A 27,190-nucleotide genomic window follows, 5' to 3' on the forward strand; every position below is an offset into this window, starting at 1 on the left:
AAAGAAATAATTTCCCATATATATATATATGTGTGTGTGTGTCGCCTGGTGTGACTCTTTGGTTGACAGAGTTTGTTAGACCCCTGGGGTCATTGTTTCGATCACGTCTATGTACGTAATAGAATTTTTAGGCATATGAGGTTGGTCGAGAGGCTCGTCTAATAGCCTCTGGCCAACCTTATATATAATACACTACTGGCAATAGCTCCCAAAAACTTTCATTTTTTCATAATAATTGCACAGTTATATTTGCAGATAGATGTACCCTCCTCAAACAAATCTTAGAAGGAGCATTTACATACATACCAAATAACTCTTATCTATTCACATATATAATGCCTATTCACATTTACATATATAAAACCCAAATCTTTAACATCACATCAAACACACCGTCATTTATAACTTTTTAAAAGTGAAATACATATTTTCATGGTTTATGACAACAAAGTGGTTATGAGTGTAAACATTAAATTTTGACACTGTTAATATGTGACATGCAGCTCAAATCTTGCCTTCTGCTTCACATTGATGGATCCACATCAGTTGCAGAGAATAATGGCCGCCAGGTAATGTTAAAATAAAATAAAAATTAAAAATTAAAAAGAAATAGAAGAAAGTGATCCCGAATAGACCCTATGTTTCTGAACATTTCAACGAAGAAGTCTTTTACCTTTGACTGCAGATGCTCACTTACGGGCGCGTGGTGCCATTTTTAGAGCTCTTTGCGCGCATTGATGCTGTTGATGCTGGCACTGTAAAGAATATTGCAAGAAAATTCATAATAAATCAGGTAATATTATCTCGCTCTATTTTAGTTTTATTTTATCTTCGGCACCATCAATTTTATTGTAATTATTTAGGGTCGATTTTATAAATTTGGATTCTTTATTCATATTTTCGTGCAAAGGCTTTAGACATATAATGAGCGCTTGGTAGTTGGGTGTATTGTATTATTATAAGATTATTGGAGGGTTGTTAGGCTTCTTTATATGCTTAAACTAATGCCTTTTGTGTGAAAGAATATCACGTGCGGAGTTCACATGCAGTATTACATTCGGACTCTACACAAAATACGTGCACAACATTTATAACGATTATAACGTTCTACTCGAATTTTTTGCATTGTTTGAATGTAATTCTACGCCCGGACTCCACACGTAATATTTTCTCATTCATGAAAACATAAATGTCAAAGGCAATGGTGAAAAAGTAATAAAGGGTTGTTCATGTAATACCACGGAATTCTCATATATTTACTGTCTAATACCTAAAGCAAACTTTCATATCACTTAAAGTTTAGAGGTTAGATATGTAAATAAATAAAAATTAAGGGGCTTGTATGTACATCTTTATTTTTTTATCTTCAGGATGTGGCTGTTGCTGCCATGGGACCAGTTGAAGGATTGCCAGAACATGGCTGGTTTCAGTCACAAGTTCATGATGAGGAACACTGACTTTAAAAAAAATATATTACAGTATTCTGTAAAATTCAGTATTGTTCTGTATTGATTGTTGTAATCTTAGATTATGATACTGTAATTAAAAATTTTTTTCGGAGTTTAATGTAACTGTTTGTGATTTATTGATTCAATTATGTTTGTAATGAAGTTTGATTGAATGTTCTATTAGCGGCATTTACATACGAAAAAATATTACATTAGGACTCCGTACGTAGAGTAACGTGCGAAGTCCAATGACAGAGAAATATTAATCCCGTATTATTCAGATGTTATTGTGTGTTATTCAAGCGTTATAGATGTGTTATTGTGTTATTATAACACCATAAATATTTTCAGAACACAATAACACATGAATAACACGGGGGATATTCCACTGTATTACCAGGAATATTCCCCTGTGGCGGCTGAATTTCTTGGACTCCACACGTTACTCTACGTGCGGATTCCCGATGTAATATTTTTTCTTTACATACAAAGTGCATTTTTTTTTATGTATTTATATATCTAACCTCCAAATTTACATGCATGTGACACAACTTTTATTTATTTACATATGTACATCTAAACTCTCATAATTACATGTATGATAAAATTTTTAACTTCAATATAAAAGTGTTAGCGTCAGTATCTCTTTAAAAGGGCATAGGTTCGAGGCACTATTATGTTATTAGTGTAAATATCAAAAAGTGTGCTATGTGCATGTGAATACATAACAAGAACTTAAATATTGCAAGACATACCAAGTGGTTAAGGTGATAAATTTTTTTTAAACTGTGTAAATTTATGAATGATAGCAATAAAATTGGTAGTAGTGTGGTGTTATATTCTTTTTTGAAATGTTTTGGATTTGTTTTGTTCGGTATAAAATAAATGATTTTTTTTTTAAAGTAAATTGAAAATAATGTATTTCAGAAGTAATACGTTTGTTGGCGGCAACGTAAGACCGTGATCTGTGGGGATGATGGCGGTCTGTGGGGGGCGGGCGGTGAGGACTGGCAGGGTCTGGTGACAACGGGGATTGGAGGGTATTGGTGGTGGCTGGCAGTGGAGTTGTTGGTGAAGGGGGTCGGTAGGGCGATTGATGTCATTTTACATTAAGTCGTGCTTTTGGAATTTGCCCAAATCGAGTGAACTTTAAATTCAAAGAAAATGAGCTGACGATTGAATTTTAAGTACAAAACTAAAACTCTGTACAATAAAACTCTCAAATTAATAGAAAATGTTGAGAGCGGAGAAAGCCACCAACTTTATATGAAGAACATATACGACGACACGGACAATTCACAACTCGCCGAATGAGACATTTTTAAACTCTTTCCTGAAAAGATTATGAAGTAGTATTTTGTTTATTATGAATGTTAGTTTTTGGAAATTAGCGGGTTATGCACATTAACATGCTAACATACAACCCACAAAATTATTCGAGTTCCTTTTTTTGTGCCATCGTTGATCATGTGAAAACTAACAGTCTAGAGGAGAATGGTTTGACGAGGGAAGGCTCATGGATAAAAGAACGTGAGCCTCACCTATCAGACTGAGTTCATCCGTCTAAGCTTTTAGGCAACACGAGACTATTAGGGAATATTAGGATATTTTTTAGTCAACCTACATTTTTTCCTTGTTTGAGCATGCTTTTTTCTCATGGACGTGACTTATCTAACATGGAGACAATTTATAAATGCTATATAAGGGTAGTTTCACTTTCAAGTAACTCTGAGTATAATTGTTTAAACAAGAAAAAATTACAAACAAGTCCAATTTGCTGTCAAGCACGATCGGATTTCCATTTTATGAATGTCTTCGCATTGTGCACATTGCATGAATTTTAAATTGGAATTGTCGAGAGGACATCCACACTATCGGCTCAATCAACTATCTTCGTTGATCCAATTGATCAGTCGTCATTGGTCCAATTAGTCAAACTATCTTCGTTGATCAGATCGATCAACCGCCACCGATCAGATTAACTCAGACAACCATTTTTGTCGGTTTGACTGATCAACCACTATTTTCGTCATATTATTTTCTTATAATATTTTATTTCATAAGAATATATTTTAATTTTCTTAAAAAATAGTACTACTATTTTTTATGCGATCTTCAAAAGTTTTTGGAGTTTTTGGTGTTATGCATGTAAATATGAAAAATTTTAGTGTTACATTTGTAAAATTATAAAATTATGTGACATGGATTTAAATTCCCTTTCTTTCCTTTTCCGCGCTCCTGCAAAACCTAAAACCCTAAACCCCCTGCCGCCCTCAAATTCGGAAAAATAAACCCGATTTATTTTCTTCAAATTCGCTTCACCATGTATCGCGTTGCTGCTGCGCTGGCTTCTTCCGTAGCGAGGTCCGCATTCGATCTCCCATCCTTTTTCTTGTTATCTTAACCAATTCATGGCAGCTTCTAATCCTAACTGTCTTCCTCTTTCTCATAACAGAGCCTCTGTTTCCAAGAATCAGGTAAGATAGAGCAGCTTTTCTGATCGAGCTTATCTTTCAACTCTTTCTTCTTCTAAGCATATGCAGTGGCGCAGGTGTGGGGTGGCAGAATACTTTTACGCAGGGACTATTCAGCAAAGGATGTCAATTTTGGGGTTGGTGTTAGAGCCGCGATGCTGCAGGGGGTTAATGAACTCGCCGAGGCCGTGAAGGTCACCATGGGGCCAAAGGTGAGATGTTTTTAGTAACATCCTGAGACCATTCGGCGAGAATTGTGTATAGTCTTTGTGTTATTTTTTTTTATTATCATTCTTTGATATCAATTTAGAAAAAAAAAATCAGTAATTTGTTATGAAAGCCACTGGAATCTTTATTTGATTAAGGCGGAGAACTTTGTCGAGATGATCAAGAGCTCAGTACAAGATGATGAGGGTATTGTATGCCAATTCATGTTTTATATTTTAAGTGGAAATGTTTTATTTTAATGGTGGATGACATACCATTTTTACCCTGCGGTTTGATCAATTAATGAATCAATTGTGACTTCAAATTTTCTCTGGTGGTTGCTTTATTGCCTAATATTTTCTATAGACATATATTGATGTCCTTGAATTTCTTCAAGCGTTGACTCCTCCTCCATAGCAAATATTGCAATACTTTCATGACGACATAATAATATATTAAAAAAATTCTTATTTATTTACATATCTAACTCCTAAACTTTACTTTTTACATTTATACTAGCCAAATCTTTCATATCATATAAAAATACCATTTTTTTAACTTAAAAAAAGTGAAATAAACCTTTTCATGCCTTAGGTAAGATGGTATGCATGTAAAAATTGAAGTTTAGGTGTTAGATTGTAGATACATAGGAATTGAGTGGTGGGTATGTTAAGCCCCCTAAAAAAAAGGAACTTATGTCATGATCTAGTTTTGTTCACATATTCAAGCTTAAATTGTCTTCAATTTATAGTAACAACCTTGATGTTTAACATGCATTTTTATTTAAGCTATTCCTCTTATTTTTCTTAAAATAAATATCGAGTATAGTGGTAGAACCACTAATCATGCGGCTAAGAATTTCTTTGTTTTCAAATGCCATTCATTTAGTCTTTTATGTGGTGGTTGGTTCCTTGAATTTTCCTTTATAGAATGCAATGTTATTCAAAATGATGTTATTTTGTTGGGGTATTTACATACATAGCACACAACATTGTCCATACAACTAATTAATAAGCCTATTATAATATCGATAAAATTTGAATTTATTTAATAAATTTTGGCATATTTTATGATTGGTTTTTAACCCAATCAACACACATTTATTATTTTTTTCTTGAGATTGCAATGATAATTTTTGAAAGAAATAATTTCCCAAGGTTGCAATGGTTGAATTTTAAAATTGTGAAGTTATGAAATGGTTGACTATAGGCTGTCAGCTTCATTATAAAAATAGGATTAATTTGTTGATTTCTAAACTTATTGAAAAGATGAAACATAAGAAATGTGAATGTTATATTTTATAAGATAGGAGGCAAACTAAAATGCTATAGTTGAGTTGAGTCCAACCTTTTATTCTTTGGGCTTAAGTATTCAAACGTGCGATCTTTCGACGTAGGAGAAAATGTTCAACCATAGGGCCACCGTCTTAATCGCATATTTGGGTCAAGATGTAATTCTATTATGAAGACTTTTGTAGAAGTTTTAGTAGAGCCGAAAAAATAGATAATATATAAGGATGTCTCAAGAGAGAGCGAGGAGTTACAGACGTTTATCAAAAAAGAAAAAAAAGTGCTTTTAAACAGTGACAAATAAATATATTTTTGAGGTTCATAATAATTTTATTAAAACTAACAAATTTTCAAAGAGAATTTTAAGCAAAATAAAAGATACAACTCTTAATGATTCTTATTGGTCTAGAGAACTTGGAAAAATTATATAATATGTAAGACAATAGATAAGAGATTTAGATACTTTGGTCAGCTAAAAATCGTAACACTAAAATCTTAGAGATCAATGATAAAACAATAAAAATATATATAATTTTTAAGTCTTCTTGTCATGTAATTAAACTTACAAGTTACATTGTTGATTTTTTCAAAACACAAGATATATGATGAAATTGATTGACATGGGACGTCCTTTTTCCTGGACGGGTTTTGTCCTAGGCTTTTGAGTGCCGACAAACTCTCGTCTTGCGAGTACTGCCTCCTTTTAAGAGGTGGCCCACTTTTAGTTATCTAGGAATATATATTTGCTTTTTTTAGCATTTAGGATTTAGTTTTTCCTGTGATTTGCTTTGGGACAGCCGTCGGCGTCTCCTTTTTCTTTTCTATGGTTGTATCCTAGGGTTCTAAGTGGTGCTCTAGCTGTATTTTGGTCTTCAGGTGATGTGTATCCCATTCTATCTCTCCCCTACTATCTCCTACATCGATTCCCTTTACCCTCGCTGCTTTACTCTTGCTGCCACCTTGCCTAACCCCTTCCTCCTTTCTGCCTTCTCCTAGAAAAACCTCTTCTATGGCTGTTTCCAGCTTGCTAGATGCTCCTTCCGACCACCCGGGAGGTCCAAACCTTGACCGACACCACCGACACCCTAGATCCTACGCTGGTTTTTTGTTGTCGTTTTGCTGCAATTTTATATTTACGTGCTATTTGTTCTAATTTTAGACTTTGAATTCAATAATAATATTTATTTTCCCTTGTGTATTTGTTAAATTTTAGTATCATTGATGGTTGTTGTTTGATGTTCTAGAGAGATGACTTTTTTCTATGAGGATATTCACACTATAGGGGAGTTTTGGTTGGCTTTAACTTGGTACTTAATTGTGGAGGCATCCACAGATTAGGTTGTTTAAGGTGGAGGGCTTTTGCAGGGATGAGGAGATTACCGGAAAGAAGGGTTCTTAAACCATACAATGGAGGTACTATATGTGAAGATATCACGGCTCTTCACTCTGGCTTAAAAGAAAGCCACCTTATGCATATAACTAATGACACACAATCATAATGCAGTTTTGTCTTTTAAAAGATTGGCTAAAATTGTTATATATCCCTATCCAGGCCTATGAGGGTGCAGTTTGAGCTGCCAATTTTTAGAAAGCTACATTCACAGAGTTTTTTGGTGCATTTAAGTACTAGGAAGCATGAGCACTTTAAAATGTTTGAGTTCATGTGAGCATGCCGTCAACATGCCTTAAACATATGTTCAACACACTTAAATTGTGTCCTAGGTATCTCTTGCCAAAATTAGAGTCGAGCATAGGGCAGTCATAAAAGCTACTGGCGCGAGATGCACAAGGGACATGCTCCATGTCTTTTTCGTTGCAATATTTTTGAGTTAAGTTCAATAATATGCTATTCTGAATTTTGATTTGGTATTACTTAAAGCCCCTTTTAAATCTTCATGAAATTTTTGTTGTGCTTGGGTTCCTTCTCTCTCAACACAAGTCCAATTTCATTAGCTTTCTCTATTATCCGCGTTCTCATTCCATCTCAATGAGCCGTCACATGTTCTTCTTTTGCCAACAATTCTTCTCTCTTATACTTATTGCTCTGCCATTTCTCATGCTAGTGATGATCTCAATCTCTTTGTGTTGCCTTCAAAAACCAATCTATCACCTTTTTTGGCAATGCTATTTTTGTAGATATTGCTAAATGATTCACATTCATAATGCAACAATTATTGTCTTTTAAAGGGCTCAAGAACATCACTTCATAACTCTGTTGATGCTTGTGAGGGTATGCCTTGAGCCACCACTTTTCTTAATGGTTACATTTGCTTGGTGGGTTTTGGGTGCATTCAACTATGGAGCGCAGACACTTAAGAATACTTATGATGTTGGTGTTGAACACACCTTTGGCCCACTTTGATTTATGTTGACACACTTGATGTAGTGTTCAAGATATTTCTTGTGAAAATCTAAGTCAGGTACATAACAAATAAGGACATTGACTTGTGCGGGATGTAAAAGGGTCACTTTAAGCATTTTATATTCAATATTACTTAAAAAGACTTTTTTTTTAATCTCCCTTTGGTTTCCAGGTTCCTTCTTGCTCACTTCAGTTTGTGTAATTCCTAATTAACCCGTTGTCTCTTATATCAGCGATCTCATTCCATCTCAACAAGCTTTCATGCTCTGCTCTCCCACTATTCCTTTTGTCGAGTCAGTTGCTCTTATACCATTTCTTATGCCATTTTGATGCTGTTAATCTCCACTGTGATGTGTACCTAGAATTTTTTTCTTTGACTTGGTGGCACTTTCTCTCTCCTCTACTCATGTATGGCTTTAACTCCCCTCCCTTAACTCTAATTTTAGATTATGGATTTGACTTAGCGTTCTTGATCTATAGATATTACCTGATTTGTTTTTTTTCTTTTAATGTGTTCATACTTTGTGGCTATTTTGAGCAGAGCATTATTCTTTTTCTATGATTTTTTGACATGTTGTGGGCAATATTGTTTATTCAATCATTTATAATGATTTAATGGATGCTATTGTTGGTGATTTGCTAACAATTGACACACTTCAACAACAACAGTAACAACAAGCCTTTATCTCATTGAGTGGCGTTGGCCAAACAATTATTACACTAGATGAAATTTAATTATCATTTAAACATTATGCATTTTTTGATTATGTACAACCTCATAGCATAAATGTCCATGTGTCTCTCCCTAGTTGTGGAAGACCATACCTTCGGACTAAAGTCTTTATAGTTTAACTTGAGAGAATTTAACTTGAGATTTATGGCCTTCTGATGAGTTATAATTATTCCAGGAAGATTCATAGTCTTCTATCGAGTTATAATTATTATAGTTTTTGATTTCTAGCTTCATTCTGATGATAGTGCTATAAGTAAACTTGTAAATGGAATATTCAAGCTTTAAATAGTGTCTTCAAACTCTTTTCTTAGCCCAAGCATATTATTACAAGTGAAGGTGATAAAGAATAAACTTTTGGGCAGTGTTAAAAAATAATTTTGTTTCTATATTGGTATTAAATCTGTTCTTGGTTATAGGGTCGCAATGTAATCATTGAGAAGACCAACAAGGATCCTAAAATCACAAAAGATGGAGTCTCTGTTGCAAAAAGTATTGAGTTCAAGGAGAGAGCAAAAAATATTGGGGCAAACCTTGTAAAGCAGGTTGCTAGTGCTACAAACAAAGCTGCTGGAGATGGTAATATTCAATTAATTTATGGAAATTTTACACATACCACACAATTCTTATGCATTTACATATGTAACACCTAAAGTTTGTTACATTTATAGCACTTTGGTGCTAATCTATGAACTTATGTATGATAATATGTATTTCACTTTTAAAAAGTTAATATTGGTGGTATATTTGATGAGATGTTAAAAATTTGAGTGGTATGCATGTAAATAGGAAAGTTTAGGTGTTGGATATGTAAATATATAAGAATTGTGTGGTATGTATGTAAATGCCCAATTTATTGTTGGTGTTTTGTTTTTTTGCAATCTACATTAGGCTCTGAATATTGGATTTATTTCCCATCTTGTTCATCATTATGTATTTCTTTTGTCAAGGAAAAATATGAATATTATTTAACACTTTTATATTACATTTTGATAGGATTAGGCAGAAAAGTATGTTGCACGGATATGGCCACAGAGATACAGACATGACATAACATGACATAGATATGTGACACTTTTCTTATTAAAAATATAGGACATGAACTGGGGCCAGACATGCCATTAATTTATATATATGCATGTGTGTGTGTATATATATATAAATATAATAAAATATTAAGAAAAATAAAAAAAGCAAATAAGAAATTTATAGCATTATCCTTCAAAAATTAAAATATCCATAATGATAAAAACTAGCCCAGGAGAGTGATTGATGAATTGCTCAAGCTCGTCGGGATAATAAATTATATGAAAAAGTGGAACAAATATGTTTAATATTTAAATAAAAATATATATATTTTTTATTTTAACTTTTAAAAAATATACCATAGATTTTTAAAAGAAATTTTAAATTTTTTTTAATTCACTCTTTTAAGACACGCATGTCTGACATGTGTCTGGGGCGTGTTAGGCTAGTATTAGTTTCCGTCACTGCACAACTTTTTAGTCAGAAGTGTATGTGCATCATTGGCAGAAAATGTGAATCTTGTCCCATGAATGTTTGCACTTTGGTGGGAATGAGTTTGTTAAATATACGCTTAATTTGATCAATGAGTTGCGTTGTCCTAGTTGACTAGAAAAGTCATCATGAGAACTCCAAATATTATATTTTCCCATTTTCTTATATTAAATTACACATTATTAATATTGATACCGATGTTAACCCAAACCACAACGTAAGACGACAAACATTATTGAATAAAAACAATGATACAATGAAGACTCAGAGGAAAGGAAAATAACCCTATAAAGAAAAAGTGCAAAAAAATGACACATCAATGAAGACACAACAAGCTTGTTGAGGAGGGAGTCCGGGTGGTGTTTCAAGGCAGGCGTCTGGGGTGAAGGCCAGAGAGACATCTGGAAGAAGGTCTAATAACAACAACATGAGAGGAGTCCTGATGGAAGGCATCAAGGTGGCGGCCTGCTGGGTGCTAAGTGGCACCTGGGAAGAGCCGAACGACTGCTGGAAAGGGTTGTATGGCTGCTGTGAAGAGTTGATGGTGTCTTGGAAGGATGTCAACGCGAAGGACAGCGACAGGAGAGGAGTCCTGCTGGATGGCAGCAAGGTGGCAGCCTGCTGGGTGGTAGGAGACTGCTGGGAAGAGCCGAATGGTGCGCTGAAAGGAGGTCGACACGAAGGACAAGAACGGAAGAGGAGTGCCGTTGGAGGACATCAAGGTGGAGGCTTGGTGAAGGGCTGACAAGCGGACTGATAACAGTAGGAAGGGTTGAAGAATAGATAAATATCTCGTCGGGTCGAGGTACAACCAGAACATCACCCGGACCCGTGGAGACGATCGCCGCCTTGGACAAGGGACGACCGGAGCACTACCTTGACGTCAGATACAACCCATGAAGGGGAAATTACCAAAGCTAAACCAAAATTCAGATGCAAAACAATGATTTCATTTTTGACACGTTGGACCTCTCTCCGTGGGGGCAACTCAGAAGGCGGTCTATACATTTGAAAAATCTGCATCTCGCTTATCCATGCTGGAACTCTATATGATGTTGGCTCATCAAACTCATAACTCTTATAGACATCCAAGATCATCCTTTTTGATGTTCCTCACACCGTTTGCAAGATGCAAGATTGAGGAGCCATAATCTCTTGCTTTGCTAGGCTGCCCTATATCTCAGAGTCACTACCTTCTAGAGTAACAACTGTTTCCTCTGTTGGAATCTCTATCTCGGGGTCAACTGGATTTGGTGACATCTCTTCATTGGTAATTGAAAAATAAGAAATCTCTCTTAAGTTTTTATTTTCTTCTTGATCACAGTTCATCCCTTCAACTGGGAATTGGTACTCCTCATTTATGTCCCCTCCGTCTTCAGTGTCTGCGGTGTCTTTACCCGACTTTTTGATGACGCCTTGCTCGGTAAAGTAGATCACTGCCCTAGTTGTGCATTCTGCTTCAACATGTCCAAGTCCGTGGCACTTGCCACATTTTCTGGCTATGACAAACTTGCAGATTGGTTTCGCTGGATAGTGGCCAGGGGGTTGCTTGGTGTTGCAGTCTCTCCACGTGGGAAGCTAGAGTCTACAACTTTTGATGGTAGTAAGTTGATAGAAACTGACAGTGTGTTTCCTGCTTCATCTTAATATATTCTTGTTCCTCCCTTCAACCTTTGGGATCACGGTCGAGTGTAGCCTACCATTAGATTTAATCTTTCATTTCTGTAATCCACCGCCGAAGTCGGCAGATCGCTCACCGCATCTCCTCCCGGGAAGGCTCGGGCATGTATCTTAATAGTGACATAACTAGGGTTTAGAGTTGGAACTTGGGAGGTGAGAGAGGGCTAAAACTTTAATTTAGGGTTGTTGATTTTGAAAATCAGCAAGACGAATTGAGGGTTAGGTCCAAGTTTTATTTATGGTTTGGGAATGCGAAAGAAAAATTTTGATGGAGTTAGGTAGTAGCGAATGCTAGGGAACCTTAGGGTTGGGCTAACTTTGATACTAATGATACCGGGAGAAACCCAAACCACAATGAAAACACAAATATTATTACTGAAATTGAAATCGGCTACAAAGATGAATTTTCAACATAATAATGAAGGATAACAAACAAAAAACATAGGACAACACAAACAAACACTTCAAAATTGTTTTCCAAGGGTAGGGTAGGTTGGCCCGATAGATCCGAAGGCTTGGTGAAGCAAGGGTGAATGCGGGAGAGGGGCCGACAGGGGTTGAAAGGTGGACTGAAGGAGGGAGGGAGCATGTTAAGGTGGTGGGAAGGATTGTTGGGCAGCTGGGAGGTAGATAGGAATGTGGGGTAGTAAGTTGGGAAGGTGGGACAACAACTGAGAAGGGTCGCCAACACTTTTCGGAGAGTGAACAGTGAGAGGGAAGCGCTGGCAGCAATGGGAAAGGCCGAGACAAGGTGTCTGCGGGCTGTCGGGAGGGGCCTGATTGGATTTGACAGCAGATTGCTGCAACATAAAGGGGTTTGCAGTGTAGGGGGAAGCTGTTAGGGGTGTCCTACAGCTAAGGGAAGTGGAGGAGTAGTAGGGGGACATCACTAACTCGGAGTTGGATATAGCTGGGGCACCGCCACCTCCTCAGATACATCCTACGAAAGGTAGAAAACTTTACACAGGAAATCTGAAAGTAACAAACAACTAAAAAACTAACCCTAACTCTCACTAACAAGCTGAATTTTTCCCTCAGGTCCCCGTACGGTGCGCTACATCCGCTATCCAAGTAAAAGACGCCATCTGGAATTGTGGGACTCATATTTACACGTCATCAAAAAGGAAAAATGTACGCGTTTAAGCCCGACCCAGCCCGACGTGCTTTAGGGTTACATATTATCCCGCCTTTTTGGCGTATTCTCTCCAATTTTTTTGCGTATTATTCCCTCAGAAACTTGTATTATGCATTATTCAGTAGAAAAGAAGTTTTCAAAAAAAGGTTTTTTTGGCTCAGCTAGGGTTTGGTCGCTGCATTTATGATGGAGATATATTTCTCTTTTAATGAAGAGTTTGAGCACATAGATGATGAAATGAATGTCAACGTCTTTGAAACGGAGGTAAGATGTCTTGCTTACTTTAATCCGTCTCTCGTTTTCCCGAGAGTAACCCAACAATCACCTAAGAATAACCCGAGAAAGTAATCCACCAGATCTCTTAAAAAAAAATGAAATTTTCTGTGAATTTTCGATTGTCGTTAGGTTATTTCATCATTATTTTGTGGTTCAGATTATTTATTTTCGGGTTGATTGAAGAAATACTCAATAACCCGAGAGTAACCCAACAATAATCTAAAAATAACCCGAGAAAGTAATTCACCGAATCTCTTAAAAAAAGTGAAAATTTATGTGAATCTTGGATTATCGTTAGGTTATTTCATCATTATTCTGTGGTTAGGGTTATTTATTTTCGGGTTGATTGAAGAAATACTCAATAATCCGAGAATAATCTAAGAATAACCTAAGAATAACCCGAGAAAATTAACCTACCAGATCTCTCAAAAAGTAAAATTTTCTGTGAATCTTCGATTGTCGTTAGATTATTTCAATATTATTCTGTGGTTAGGGTTATTTATTTTCGGGTTTATTGAAGAAAGACTCAATAACTCGAGAATAACCGGAGAATAACCTAAGAATAACCCGAGAAAATTAACCTACTAGATCTCTCAAAAAAGTAAAATTTTCTGTGAATCTTGGATTGTCGTTAGATTATTTCATCATTATTCTGTGGTTAGGGTTATTTATTTTCGGGTTGATTGAGGAAATACTCAATAACCCAAGAAAAACCTGAGAATAACCTAAGAATAATCCAAAAAAATTAACCCACCAGATCTCTAAAAAAGTGAAATTTTCTGTGAATCTTCGATTGTCGTTAGTTTATTTCATCATTATTCTGTGATTAGGGTTATTTATCTGACTATCTCTATTGTATAATTCAAATTTGTAGATATCTAGGCCAGAAACAAATTGCAATGATCCAATTGCTCGTAACTTTCTTAATACTGTTGTCCGTAATGAGGAAGAGACTTACAAACATTCTTGTGCTTATGCACATTATGTTGGTTTCACCGTATGCAAGGACCACACAACTTACTGAGCTAAATCCAAGCAAATTAAGTCGAAGGATTATATTTGTGGAAAATCATGTCATAAAAGAGAATCTCAGCTAGCCACTACTGTGAAGTACAAAAAAACAGATACACAGACTGACTGCTAAAAGCTTTTGAAGTCTTCAAGGATAATCTAACAATACCCCGGGAGTAACCTAAGAATACTCCGAGAATAACCTTAAAATACCCCAAGGATAATCTCACAATACCCTGAGAGTAGCCTAAGAATACCCCGAGAATAACCTTAGAATACCCCGAGAGTAATCTAAGAATACCTCGAGAATAATCTTAGAATACCCCGAGAGTAACCTAAGAATACCTCGAGAATAACTTGAGAATACCTCGAGAATAACCTGAGAATACCCCGAGAATAACCTGAGAAAACCCCGAGAATAATCTGAGAATACACCGAGAATAACTTGTCCTAAAAATAACCTTACAATACCCTGAGAATAACCTGAGAATACTCCGAGAATAATCTAACAATACCCCGAGAATAACCTAACAATACCCCGGAACCGGAAATAACCTTACAATACCCCGACAATAACCTGAGAATCTCAAGAATAACCTAACAAAACCCGAGAATAACCTGAGAATATCCCGACAATAACCTTACAATACCCCGATAATAACTCAACCGTAACGTTGCAATACCCCAAGAATAACCTGAGAATACCCCTAAAACAACCCAACAAAATAACAATACATCAACAATAACATGCAGTAAGATATCAAACAGATAATATATCAGAGTAAATAAGCCTGCCACAATACACAAGCATATTAACCACAATAGACAAGCATATAAACCAAATCCTCGGAGAAAATAAACCTGCCAAAATTCATAATCATTCAGGCTATATAATATAAAGACAATCAAAGTTCCGAAATACATTTATCCTCCAAATAATCTATATCTGCAGATTTTATATAGTGGCTCTGCCCTAAACCGAGGCATCTCAGTCTGTCAGTCTTGATGGTTTTTCTAGTTAATCTTTCTTTTCTGTACAATTGTTTCCATATATTTACAAACAAATATACCGCAGTCGACGCTATTACTTTGTGTGGAAATTCCTCTAGTCGTGATAACATCCCAATTACTCGGGTCACTGCGGAAAGCATTCCCGGCGTCCTTACGAAGATGCCTTATCTGATAATACAAATGGTTGTTTAAAACAGTAAAAGAATAAATAGTTTATGTCGGTTGTTAGTTAGATAAAACTTAGAATTTTAGCACATCGCGTGTGACTCCCAAATGCATTTTATTAGACAATGAGATGTAGAATCTCCACTTGCGGTCCTTCTGACTCCCAACAAGTAGAGTCCAATGCCTATTATTAATTATTGGAATTGCCTCTGCCTGAGATACAGCTTTCACTGTGATGTGGGCAACAATATCTCGAAGAGGATGATATCTAAACCCCTGCATTTACAAAATAAATGAATTTAAAAAGAGCATGAATCTGTTGCATATACAAAATTAATGGGAATTTTATTACTTACCCAATGTGTCGGAGAGACATACAAATAGGGTCTAAAAGAATTAGGGGATTGGCGCCGACGGTTATCCAATCTAATGACAAACAAATCTACATGTTCTACCCCTACTTCTTTATTATCCCAAAATGCTTCAAGGCCATTTCGAATTATATGAATGTGACCCTGAGCAATTATTATGTCATCCCTGCAAATTGATTGAACAATATTTATTAGATTTAATAAACAATTGACAAAAAAAATGTTCTGTTTTGTACATACCTTTCTTTGTACATTTTTAAACAAGTATCTATCACTTGTTGCATGTGTGATGGTAGTAGTTCTCTGACGGGGAACTCTACGGCTAAACAAGGGAGGGCACATTCATATGAAACAATTGTGCCCGGCTGTACCTCCTCCCAAACTTCTTCAGCCTCCTCTTCCCTAGCTTCATTGAGCTGTGGAGATGGTATGGTAATCGGCGTGGAAGACTCATAAATATGTTGTACTAGATCATCTATATTCGAGGTTGAAACTTCTTCCATCTTCTTTCTTTTTACAACAACAAATGAAGAACTAAGCATCCTCTTTTTCCTCGGTCCTCTGGACTTGATCCTTCGGACTAAGCTACCAATTAGGTCTTTAGGGGTGTCTTCTCCAGGTTCCCCCTTTATTTTATTAGTTTCACTATCAGGTGCAGCTTCATCGAAGGCAGCCATTCTACCTATCGACTGTTCTGCTTCAAGAATATCGGGTCCCCACTTCTGATCCGAAGCTTGCTCAATATGAGCAGGTGGCTCTTCCTCCTTTTCTGAGCTTTCTTTCTTCCCAACAAATTCAGAACCAAAAAGAGATTCCATGAGAACTTTATTTATTTATCTCTTTATTTCGTTGATGTCGGTCTTCACCTCCTTCAGTGTATACTCAAAAAAAAAAAATTAAGTTTTTTACTGAATCCTTTAATTGAACTAAAAGTTGTTGTTGCTCCCTCAGAGTTTGTCATATCTCTTCTAAACCCAAATGTGAATGTGTAGGTGGCGGGATGCTGCGAGTATGTACAAAAGGAATAGCACCATGAGACTCTGGTGTAGTTCGATGAGTGTGAATATCGGGTTCTCCAATTGACTTTGCAGTAGACGAGATCGGGCCAGCTAGAGGGGCAAATAAACTATGCTCATCGTCTATTAAATCAACAAAAGAATCAAGAACCTATAAAAACATTCATCATAAGAATTAAATAAGGTGGTCAAATACTCAACATAATCCTGAACTTAAAACAGACATTAATATCATTCACTTATACAAGACATATCATCTTAAAGATTAAATGAATCCTCAGAGGGTTCCACCCTGTATTTATTCAAAACTCAAGAATAACCCAATAATAATCAAACTAATAACCTAAAAATAACCTGAGAATAAAACGATGACAATTACCAGGACAAGTTTTCCCCTTCAATGCCCTCCTTCATCCTCTTCGCCTCCTTCTTTCTATGCTTCTTTGACTTCATTGGCTGCTCAACCTCTGTCTTCTCAGCCTCTTCTGATACTGTTCTCGAGCTCTCTTCGGCTTGCGCATACTCGGGATCATCAAACGCCATCGTCTCACGGCTTCAAAGTTATCGAACGAGGGAAATGTGAAACCCTAGCAGAGCGAGCGACGAAAACGTAGGAGAAAAACCATCGGAGAGTATTTTCGAAACGTTTTCCTCGACATTCTAAAGGCGGGATATTCGAAGAGACGCGGGCCGAGCCGGGTCGGCCTTCAGCGAATTTTTTTTTAAATTACGTGGATATGCGAGTCTCACATTTTCTATTCAGGAAAGTTTAATTGGTCAGCGTACCATGCGAACCGTCAGGTCTCCTGACCGAAAAAACGCTCAATAACAAGCATATACATGGACTCCCAACAAGAAAGAACAGAAAAGGAAGGAGGGGAAGGGATGGCGACATTGCCGCTCGATCGAGTGGGACACAATAAAGGAAGGAAATCCCGCTCGCCTCCTGCTGCACTCTGATCCGGTCGCCCTAAGCATCTAGATCAGCTCCCTTATGTCAATCGACTGAATCACATGTTTCTCGCATTTGTGTGGGAAACTGACGCGGGTATGCGGGAAACTCCCGCATCCGCGTCCGCTCGGGTGAAGCCCTGCATTAGTTAAAGCACCACTGCCCCAAGGTCATTGCACGCCATGTCGAGAACATTATATGGAGTTATTCAGAGGTTACTTTCAGGTCATCATGGAACACCTCGTCTGATGTCCATATAGGAAAGATGAACCTCAACTTTGTAGTGGGCCTGAGGAGTTTGATGTGGGATAAAATTTTTCAATGGGATATAGGTTCTGTCACTGAAGAAGATGTCTCTCCTGGATGGTTTCTAATAAGAGGGGCACAACCTGCCACAGATATCACCTCAGAATTGATCCCTCCTCTCCCACCAGCTCCTCAGCTGCATTTAGCCAATTATGAGGAGGAAGAAGGAGATTGCCCCTGAAATGACTCGATATCTGAATCGTGAGAATATTCGTCTTGCTACAGTTTCAGCTCAGAGCATGCCAAAGGTTGACGGATATCTATTCGACCAAAATGTGTTTTGGAACGACAACACCTACAAGAGCTACCTGTCACGAGATACAATGCCTCAGTCACGCTCAACATTGTCGACTTGTGTTTTGACGAGCTGACACATTATTACGAGGAGCCTGAAACATCGACAAATAAAGTTGAACCTCCTCCTCAAACTCGGAAGACTGATGTCGGGCTTTCCCTTGTGGACGTAGGTGCGAAAGTTTACCTTTCAGATGCGGGAAAGAATTCGGTTCAGCCATTGGCATAGGGGAGCCGGTTCAAATGCTTGGTTCAACTTGTTCAAGGTGCAACAGGAGGTGAGCATGATTTCTCTCCTCTTCATGCGTCCCGCTCGAATTAGTGGTAGTTTAGGACGGGCGGCAATGCCACGAACCCTTCTCCTTCTTCCTTTTCTGTTCTTTCTTGTTTTTGTGCCTATTTTTATGATTATTAGTGAGAGTTAGGGCTAGGTTTTTGGCTGTGTATTACTTTTAGATTTCTTGTGTAGAGTTTTCTTGTTTTCGTAGGATTGTATCCGAGTAGGTGGTGGTGCTCCGACTGTATCCTACTCCGAGGTGGTGATTGTATCTCCTCTTCTATCTTCCCTACTTCTTCTCCTTCACTTCCCTTAGCTACCGACCACCCTTAACAACTTCCCCCTGCATTGCCGAACCCCTTTCTACTACAGCAAGCTGCTGTTCAGTTCTTTCAGACCCCTCTCGGCAGCCCGCCGATACCCTTACAACAAGTATCTTGCTGTCCAGTATTTTCCCCATCATTGTAAGCGCTTCCCCGCTCACTATCCACCCTTTGAAAAGTGCTGGAGAGCCTTCCCAGCTGTTGTCCCACCTTCTCATCTTGCTACCTCACCTTTCTTTCTACCTCCCAGCCGCACAACAAATCTTCCCGCCACTGTAACCTGCTGCCTCCCTCCTCCAGTCCACATTTCAAACTCTGTTGGTCCCTTTTCTACATTCACCTTTGCAGCCCCAAGCCTTCGGATCCATCGGGCTCACCTACCCCGCCCTTGGGATACACTTTCAAGGTGTTTGTTTGTGTCATCCAATATTTTGTGTTTGTTATCCTTTTTTTTTGTTGAAGAGCTGTCGTAATTGATTTCAATTTCAGTGGTATATTCGTGTTTCCGTTATGATTTGCATTTCCTTCAGTATCAATTATCTCTTTTCTAGCAATATTAAAGGCTGTAAGCACTAATTTTCTTGTTAATTTTTTGAGCTTTTTTTTATAGTAAAAACTTTCCCAATCATAATGGAAGCATTCTTGGATTTCCTTGTCATATTTGCAATTAGGACAAAAGATATCGCCAATTGTAAGATCCTAACCTTTTAATCATTCTAAGTATGAAGGATCTTTCATGAGTTTGTCTATTCTTATTTCCCAACTGTTGGATTTGGCAAATGTATTGTATCAACGAAGTTCTATATAAAATGAGTGAAGTGCTGATATTGTCCTCTGACTATTTATATATGTTCATTTTAGTCCCAGAATCTTTAACAATGCCAAAATAGTCCCCACAATCTTTTAATAGAAGTAGAACTAGTCCTCTTTGGGGACTATTTTAACCCATATTAAAGTAGTCTAAGGACTAAATTTATATTTTTTTTAGACTCTGAGACTAAAAGGAACCTTACAAAGAGTCAGGAGACCATTTTAACACTTTTCCCTATATAAAAATTATACCTTAAATTGGATTATTTTTTTCTCAAAGGTTTGCATGTCCCCAAAATCCATTGGAAATTAACCCGCAATAAAGTTTTTGCTTTTTATAATAGTAACTTGTTTTGGAACAGGTACCACTTGTGCTACTGTTCTAACTCAAGCAATACTTGCTGAAGGGTGCAAATCTGTTGCAGCAGGAGTTAATGTCAAGGATTTGCGAAATGGAATAAATATGGCTGTGGATTCTGTCATAGCTCATCTGAAAGACAGAGCATGGATGATTAAAACTCCAGAAGAAATTGCACAGGTTAAGAATTCTGTTGGCATGCTTTATAATTTCAGTTCCGCATTATTTTCTTGGAAGATTTACGTGTATACCACTAAATTCTTATGTATTTTCATATCTAACACCAGAACTTTGCTTTTTTATATTTATACCATCCATATCTTCCACATCACATAAAAAATAGCACCGTTTTGACTTTTAAAAAGCGAAAAACATGTTTTGATGCATAGGTAAGATGGTATGTATCTAAAATTGAAGTTTAGGTGCTTGATATGTAAATACAAAGGAATTGATTGGTATTTATGTAAATCTTCCTTTTTTTTTTAAATATCTTAATGGCACACGATTTAATTATCTGACAATAATGATCTCATATTTAGAATTTTGGAACTGTATTGAGCTTATTGCTTTATCTTTTTTTTCTGTAGTGATTTTTAAAATTTTAATTTAAACTCTATAAATTTCTTGAATGATTTACATACATACCAACAATTCATATTTATTTACATATCTAACAACTTCAATTTTTATTATATATGCCATCTTACCTATGCATGAAAATGTATATTTCACTTTTTAAAAGCCAAAATAGTGGTTTTTTTGACCTGATGTGAAAGTTTTGGGTGGTATAAATGTATAAAGTAAAATTTAGGTGTTAGATATGTAAATACATCGGATTTGGGTGGTATGTATGTAATTGTCCCTACTTTATTTTTTATCTCTCTTTTTTTTTTTGCTCTTATGAAAATTGATACACTAACTACAGTTTGTTGACTAATTTGCCCATTTAAACAGGTAGCAACCATCTCTGCAAATGGCGACAAAGAAATCGGGCAGTTGATAGCTAGCGCAATGAAGAAAGTTAGCAAATATGGAGTTATTACAGTTTCAGTAAGGCTTTTTTAGAATTTCTAGATAACACGTTACTTAGTTTCTTGTCATAATTTAATATAAACAACAGGAAGGAAAGACTCTGCACAATGAGCTTGAAGTGGTTGAGGGAATGAAATTAGCGAGAGGCTACATATCTCCTTATTTTGTTACTGATAAAGGATCTCAGAAATGTGTAAGTGCTTTTTAATTAGGGAAATTTACATAACTACCACAGAATACTCTTATATTTACATATATAACACCCAAAATTTGATGTTTACATTTATAACACCTTGTTGCATAAATTTATGCATGAAAAAGTGTATTTCATTTTTAAAATGGCAATGATGATGATATTTTTGATTTGATGATGAGGATTTGAGTGGTATTCAAGTAAATATGAGTTTCATGCGTTATGTATGTAAATACATAAGAATTGCGTGGAGTGTATGTAAATGCCCCTTTTAATTTTACCCTTTTTGCTTTGATGATTATTGAATGATTCTTTTGCTTTATGATCTTTAGCTAAGATGGTTACACTTCTCATCTTGCAAATAAAAAATCCTCTAATGCTTATTTGCAAATCATTCTAATTAGGAACTAGAAAATCCCTTGATTCTGATTCATGACAAGAAGATTTCAGACATTCATACAAGTCATCTAATCCGAATTTTGGAGCTTGCTTTAAAGGTACCATCCTTTTTAGTTTTTTATTATTTAATATAGCATGAACATGATGATTGAAATTTGCATGAACTTGGTTAATTTAAATTTAAATTACAGGAAGGGAGATCTTTGTTAATTGTTGCCGAAGATATAGAAGGTGATGCTTTGGCGATGCTGGTACTAAATAAACATCGCGCGGGGATGAAGGTAATTCTATCAATGAATATAAATATTTTTTTTAGAAATTTAACCTTTTCCCAACTAAGAAGGATTTCTAAAATGTAAGTGCTAGAACTGGATTGTGCATTATGGATATTAACTTATTCCATCTATTTTTTATTTGTTGTTTGCTTAAGGGATTTTGGTGGAAGAATAGGCAGCAATGTATGATAGTTGGTCTCCTATGATGCAATAATACATACACGGGAAGCATGGACTCAACACGACAAAGACACGTGACACTTATATTATTGAAAGCATAAGACACTGAGACATGCCAGAAATGACGTTATCATATTAATGAGCACTTACGTATCACATCTAAAATACCACTATTTTAATTTTGAAGAAGTGAAATTATTTCATGCATAACTAATTTAACATATATTGTAAAAATTGATGTTTAAGTGTTTGATGTGTAAATACATAAGAATTGAGTGGTATGTAAATCTTCCAAATATAAATCATAAAAAAGTAGATGAAAATTAAATAAATAGAACATTAAGTATAAAGAAGTAGAGATATTAAGAAAGTTAATAACATTAACTTTTAAAAGTTAAGTTAATGAATCCATAGATATTTATTTAATTTATGATATAGAAAAAGCAAGAATTTAAAGTCTTACATCAAAAATAAGTTTAAATTTTAAATGAAAAATAGAAGGGACAATTACATAGCACCTAAAACATTGCTATTTACAGATCCAACACCCACATTCATTCATTTTTCAAATTCTTACTCAAATATCCAAATTCATGATAAAACTTTCAATCTGTATTTTTCATTTTTATCAAATTTTTAATGGTTTGATCGTGACATGAGTAAATACATCGGTTCAGTAGTAAATATCACATGGGTGCTAGATTTTATAAATTACGATGTTTTGGATGTTATGTTTGTAATTATTCCCAAATAAAATTATTTTTTATAGTTTTAATATTAAAAATACATATGTTTAAAAATATTTTTTGAATTTTATAATTTATTATTTTAGAACATGCATGCACCTTATTTTAAAATTGTTTATAAATTGGATACTTATACGTCGTGTTTAACATGTGCGGAGCCATGTCGGACGTGTGTGAGTGTCTGACACGTACCCGACACTCCACTGCTCCTTAATTAATAGTGTCCTTGCATCATATAGGTGGTCCCATTTTGTTGTTATTTACACAAATGCCGTACTTGTAACATTGTCCTTGAAGCGAATTTTCTTGATTATTTATCTTCGGTTAAAAAAAAAATGTTTCATGGTCTTACATTGATTGGTTGTACATGGCCTCAGGTTTGTGCCATCAAAGCTCCGGGTTTTGGTGAAAATAGAAGAGTTAATCTAGAGGATCTTGCTATTCGTACAGGGGGTCAGGTTGGATTCTAGTGCCTGAAGCAGAAATTATTTTTATTTATGGTTTTTTGACATGCTCAGTTTTTCTGTTTATTGATTAGGTATTTCTATAACAAATTTGTTGTACAGGTTATCTCTGAGGAACATGATCTTACCTTATCAAATGCGCAATTAGAAATGCTTGGGACTGCTAAGAAGGTGCATAGAGATTAGAGTTTTCATAAATTCAACCTTTTTGAATACTTTAAAGGAAAATTTACATACATACCACTCAATTCTTTTGTATTTACATATCTAACATCTAAACCTGAATTTTTACATCCATGCCCATGCATGAAAAGGTGTATTTGGTATTTTTGATGTGATATGAAAGATTTAGGTGGCATGAATGTAAAAAGTAAAGTTTACGTATTAGATATGTAAATATATAAGAATTGTGTGGTATGTATGTAAATGCCCCTACTTTAAATTAAAACTTCAAATCTAGACATTGTAAGCTTTTGTCTGATTGGTGGAATAAACAGGTTACTGTCTCTCTTGATGATACCATTATTCTGCGTGGTGGTGGGGACAAAAGACTAATCGAAGAAAGACGAGAACAGGTAAACTTTATGTAACCTTGCATGTAAATTTTCTTTAACTACGTTTTCCATTAATGTTATTAGGCGTGCTATTTGGATTATTTTGGATGGATTCCTGACATCTTCAGGTTCTCAAATTTGTGGATGGATCCGGACTGAGTATTGCTTAAATAGACAAAGGCTTAAATCATCAGAAGTATGTTCAATTTTAGGGTATTTACATACATACTACCCAGTTCCTATGTATTTACATATCTAACGTCTGAACTTTATTTTTTACTTTTATACCACCAAAATCATTCATGTCATATAAAAAATACCACTATTTTGACTTTTAAAAAGTGAAATACACCAATTCATGCGTAGGTGAGGTGACATGTATTAAAAAATTGAATTTAGAATGTTAAATATGTAAATACATAAGAATTGAGTGGTATGTATGCAATTCTTCATTTTTTGTGTCTTTTGTCATAGTAGCTTCAAAATCCCAACCGAAACAAAAGTCTGATCTGAAATACATGGCGGGTTGTGGAGACTCAAGGTGGAAAGGGGGCATGACGTGGGGCTCCTTGACCCAACAACAATTGTGTGATCCTTTTGGCACGGGCATCCCACCCGCGACTCTAAACCAGCACCGAATTGCACCTGGATGAGTTGGGATTGAACCGGTCCAGACCTGGGAGAGCCGACCAGCTCTTCCACGATGGTTTGACCCTTTACCCAATCCTAGTTATATGGGGCTTATATAGTTGATTCTTGTATTATTGGTTTTGAGTTTTGATTGTGTTTTTGTCAGGACAGTTGTCGGCTTCTCTTGTTTCCCCTTCTAGGGTTGTATCTAAGGGCAAGTGGTACTCCGACTATATCTCGTTACAAGGTGGTGATTAGCTTCCAAGGGTCGAGTGGTGCTCCAGCCATATCTCCTTTCTGAGGTGGGATTTATCTCCAACTTTCCTTGCCTTGCATCAGCCCCATCACTCCCGTCCGTTTCTTCTCTACTCTAGCCGCCCGAAACAGCCTCCTTTTGCTGTTTTCTGCAGTTCATGTTGTCCAATCGCCTTGCCCCCTCTTCCTCTCCTTGCCATAGCCGCATAGAACAACGTCCCATTGCTGCCCTCCTGCAGAACCAGCCACCAGCCACCCCTTTTGCTATTTTCTGCAACCTTCCCCATCCTCCCTGCATCTCTCCCGATCGCCGTTCCTTGTTGCCGCCATCCGGAAAACAACAACCTGCTGCTGTCTAGCCGCTTCCTACTCACTGCCACTCCTAGAAAACTGCTCCAACCGCTGTTATATTTCATCCCAATGCCCATGCCATCATTCCCACCACTTGCCACCCCTTCCAAATCCCATAGCCAACCACCACCCCTTGATCGAACCATAGTGTGAGTTTGTGTGCTGTGTCTATTATTATTTTCACTTTTAGTGCGTTGGTTGTAATCTCCTATTGGATTTTTAGTAATAATATTTGTTTGCTTATTTTCATTTGGGTTAATCCCGGTATCATTTAGTATCAGAGTCAGCCTAACTTTAATTATATCTTAGGGTTTCTAGCATCCACCAATACCTAACCCCACCTCCATACAAAAATCTTTTTTTTTTGCAGATTTTTCAAATCGGCCACCTAAAAATATTCTTTCTCACTCTACATCTTCTCTATACATCCTCTTCCACTTACCCGGAACTAAACCCCAATCATGCAACCGAAGAGGCAATTGTCGGTGACCTGTTTGGAAGGAAATTTGACACAAGAGCGCCAACGTACTAGGATGCGAGATCTTGCTTTCTCGAGTATAGGGCACTTAGGTCCTGTGATCGGGACCGAACCAAACCGAATGCCCTTTTATTTATCTTTTAGAATTTCAACACTTTTTCTTGTATTATTCCCTTCTCTTGTGTGCGTTGTGCTAGGGTTTGAAATTGCAATTTTTGTCGGATTTTCTATTTATTCATCCGTTAGTGTCCCCTATTGTTCTTTTTTGGGTTGTATCTTGTTCCAAGGCGGTGATTCGCTCCTAAAGGTCGAGTTGTGCTTCGAATATATCTTTTTCTCGAGGGGTATTTATCTTCGACTTCCCCCTCCTCTGCCACCATCCTTCTTCTCCGTGCAGCAGCCGGACAACCCTCCCTAGCTGTTGTTCTACAGTTCCACTTTGTTTTCACCTTCCCGGCCCCCTTGCACCAGCTGCAGCCCTTCCCCCATTGTTGTTGTCTGCCCAACCACTCTCAGCTAGCCCAGCTTTGCTACAGTCCTTCCTACATCTAGCCGCATCTCCTAATTGCGGCCAGCACATCTAGCCGCCGTCTGGCTTGCAGCACCATCTGCAGACCAACGTCGTCAGCCAGCCCCTTATTTTTGTTGTTCCCTTGCCAGCCAACCCCTCCTTCATTGTTGCAACCCAACCGCCAGCCTTCCTCTTCCTTGCTACAAACCAGCCGCTAGCCAACTCACCTCCCTTGCCACCGCATCCCTATCTCAGCCTTTTATTTCCCTAACGACAGTCATCCTACCACAACTTTCTCACCACCCTCGACTTTAAGTCCTAGTTTGGCGTTTATGTTGTTTGTCTTTTGATCTTTTTTATTTCTGTGTGTATTTGTTGTAACCTCTATTGATTTCAGTAAAAAAGTTGTGTTTTCCGTTGTTATTTGGTTAACTCCGGTATCAAAATCTCAAAATGTCATTTATGAGAAATATGCAAAATGATGTCTTGGTTTCTTGGTTGTAGGAATTATTTAGGAGCAAAGAAGCCATGAAATGATGGAAAAACGTAAGTGAAATTTATATACATAGCACACAATTCTTATGTATTTGCATATCTCACAACTTAACTTTCATATTTACATACATAACACTTTGCTGCTTTAAGCCTATGCATGAAAATGTGTATTTGATACTAGAACTAATTCAAACCACAAATAAAATGTGAATGTTATTGCTGAAATTTATATAAAGGTTACAAACAAAGACTCTCAACATTAGGGAAACAACAACAAAAACCTGAAAAGGCACCCTCGAGTGAGGACGACGCGGAGGGCTGCGGATGTAGCGGAAACAGGGGTTGGAAGTTGGTAGGAAGGGTTGACGGCAGCTAGCAAAAAACAGGCATGTGGCTGGGACAACAAGCTGGGAAATTGGGGGAAGGGAAGTTGATGGTTGACTGGAAAGAGGGGGCTGAGAAAAGGTGGTGGTAGATCTGTTGCTGTCAAATGGAAGTGGATGATGGGAGGAATAGGCTAGAGCTGGTCACGATCACTTGTGGATGGGAATAAATCAAGTGCAGGAAGTAGTGAGGGAAAACCGACAACTACAGGTTACGATGGGGGGCGGGGG

General features: G+C 36.9%; 2 protein-coding genes across 4 annotated transcripts in view; both read left to right on the forward strand.

Moving 5' to 3' along the window:
- The window catches only part of LOC110028105 (probable mitochondrial-processing peptidase subunit beta, mitochondrial), an 11,923-nt gene extending 10,357 nt beyond the window's left edge, over positions 1-1,566 (forward strand). The window contains exons 7-9 of the mRNA XM_020729835.1: positions 504-569; positions 686-793; positions 1,371-1,566. Of these exons, the coding sequence (XP_020585494.1) occupies positions 504-569; positions 686-793; positions 1,371-1,457 (261 nt within the window). The 3' untranslated portion in view covers positions 1,458-1,566. The remainder of the gene's footprint in view (positions 1-503; positions 570-685; positions 794-1,370) is intronic.
- Positions 1,567-3,687: 2,121 nt separating this feature from the next.
- Positions 3,688-27,190, forward strand: part of LOC110021142 (chaperonin CPN60-like 2, mitochondrial) — a 49,320-nt gene continuing 25,817 nt past the window's right edge. For all 3 annotated transcript variants that reach the window (XM_020719512.1, XM_020719522.1, XM_020719503.1), the window contains exons 1-12: positions 3,688-3,812; positions 3,904-3,925; positions 4,000-4,134; positions 8,930-9,089; positions 20,018-20,193; positions 20,968-21,063; positions 21,134-21,238; positions 21,643-21,735; positions 21,829-21,918; positions 23,216-23,296; positions 23,405-23,473; positions 23,800-23,877. In XM_020719512.1, coding sequence (XP_020575171.1) covers positions 3,772-3,812; positions 3,904-3,925; positions 4,000-4,134; positions 8,930-9,089; positions 20,018-20,193; positions 20,968-21,063; positions 21,134-21,238; positions 21,643-21,735; positions 21,829-21,918; positions 23,216-23,296; positions 23,405-23,473; positions 23,800-23,877 — 1,146 coding nt within the window. In that variant the 5' untranslated portion in view covers positions 3,688-3,771. The remainder of the gene's footprint in view (positions 3,813-3,903; positions 3,926-3,999; positions 4,135-8,929; positions 9,090-20,017; positions 20,194-20,967; positions 21,064-21,133; positions 21,239-21,642; positions 21,736-21,828; positions 21,919-23,215; positions 23,297-23,404; positions 23,474-23,799; positions 23,878-27,190) is intronic.

The sequence above is a fragment of the Phalaenopsis equestris genome, unplaced genomic scaffold (assembly GCF_001263595.1).
Source record: "Phalaenopsis equestris unplaced genomic scaffold, ASM126359v1 Scaffold000002, whole genome shotgun sequence".
Taxonomy (NCBI): Eukaryota; Viridiplantae; Streptophyta; class Magnoliopsida; order Asparagales; family Orchidaceae; genus Phalaenopsis; species Phalaenopsis equestris.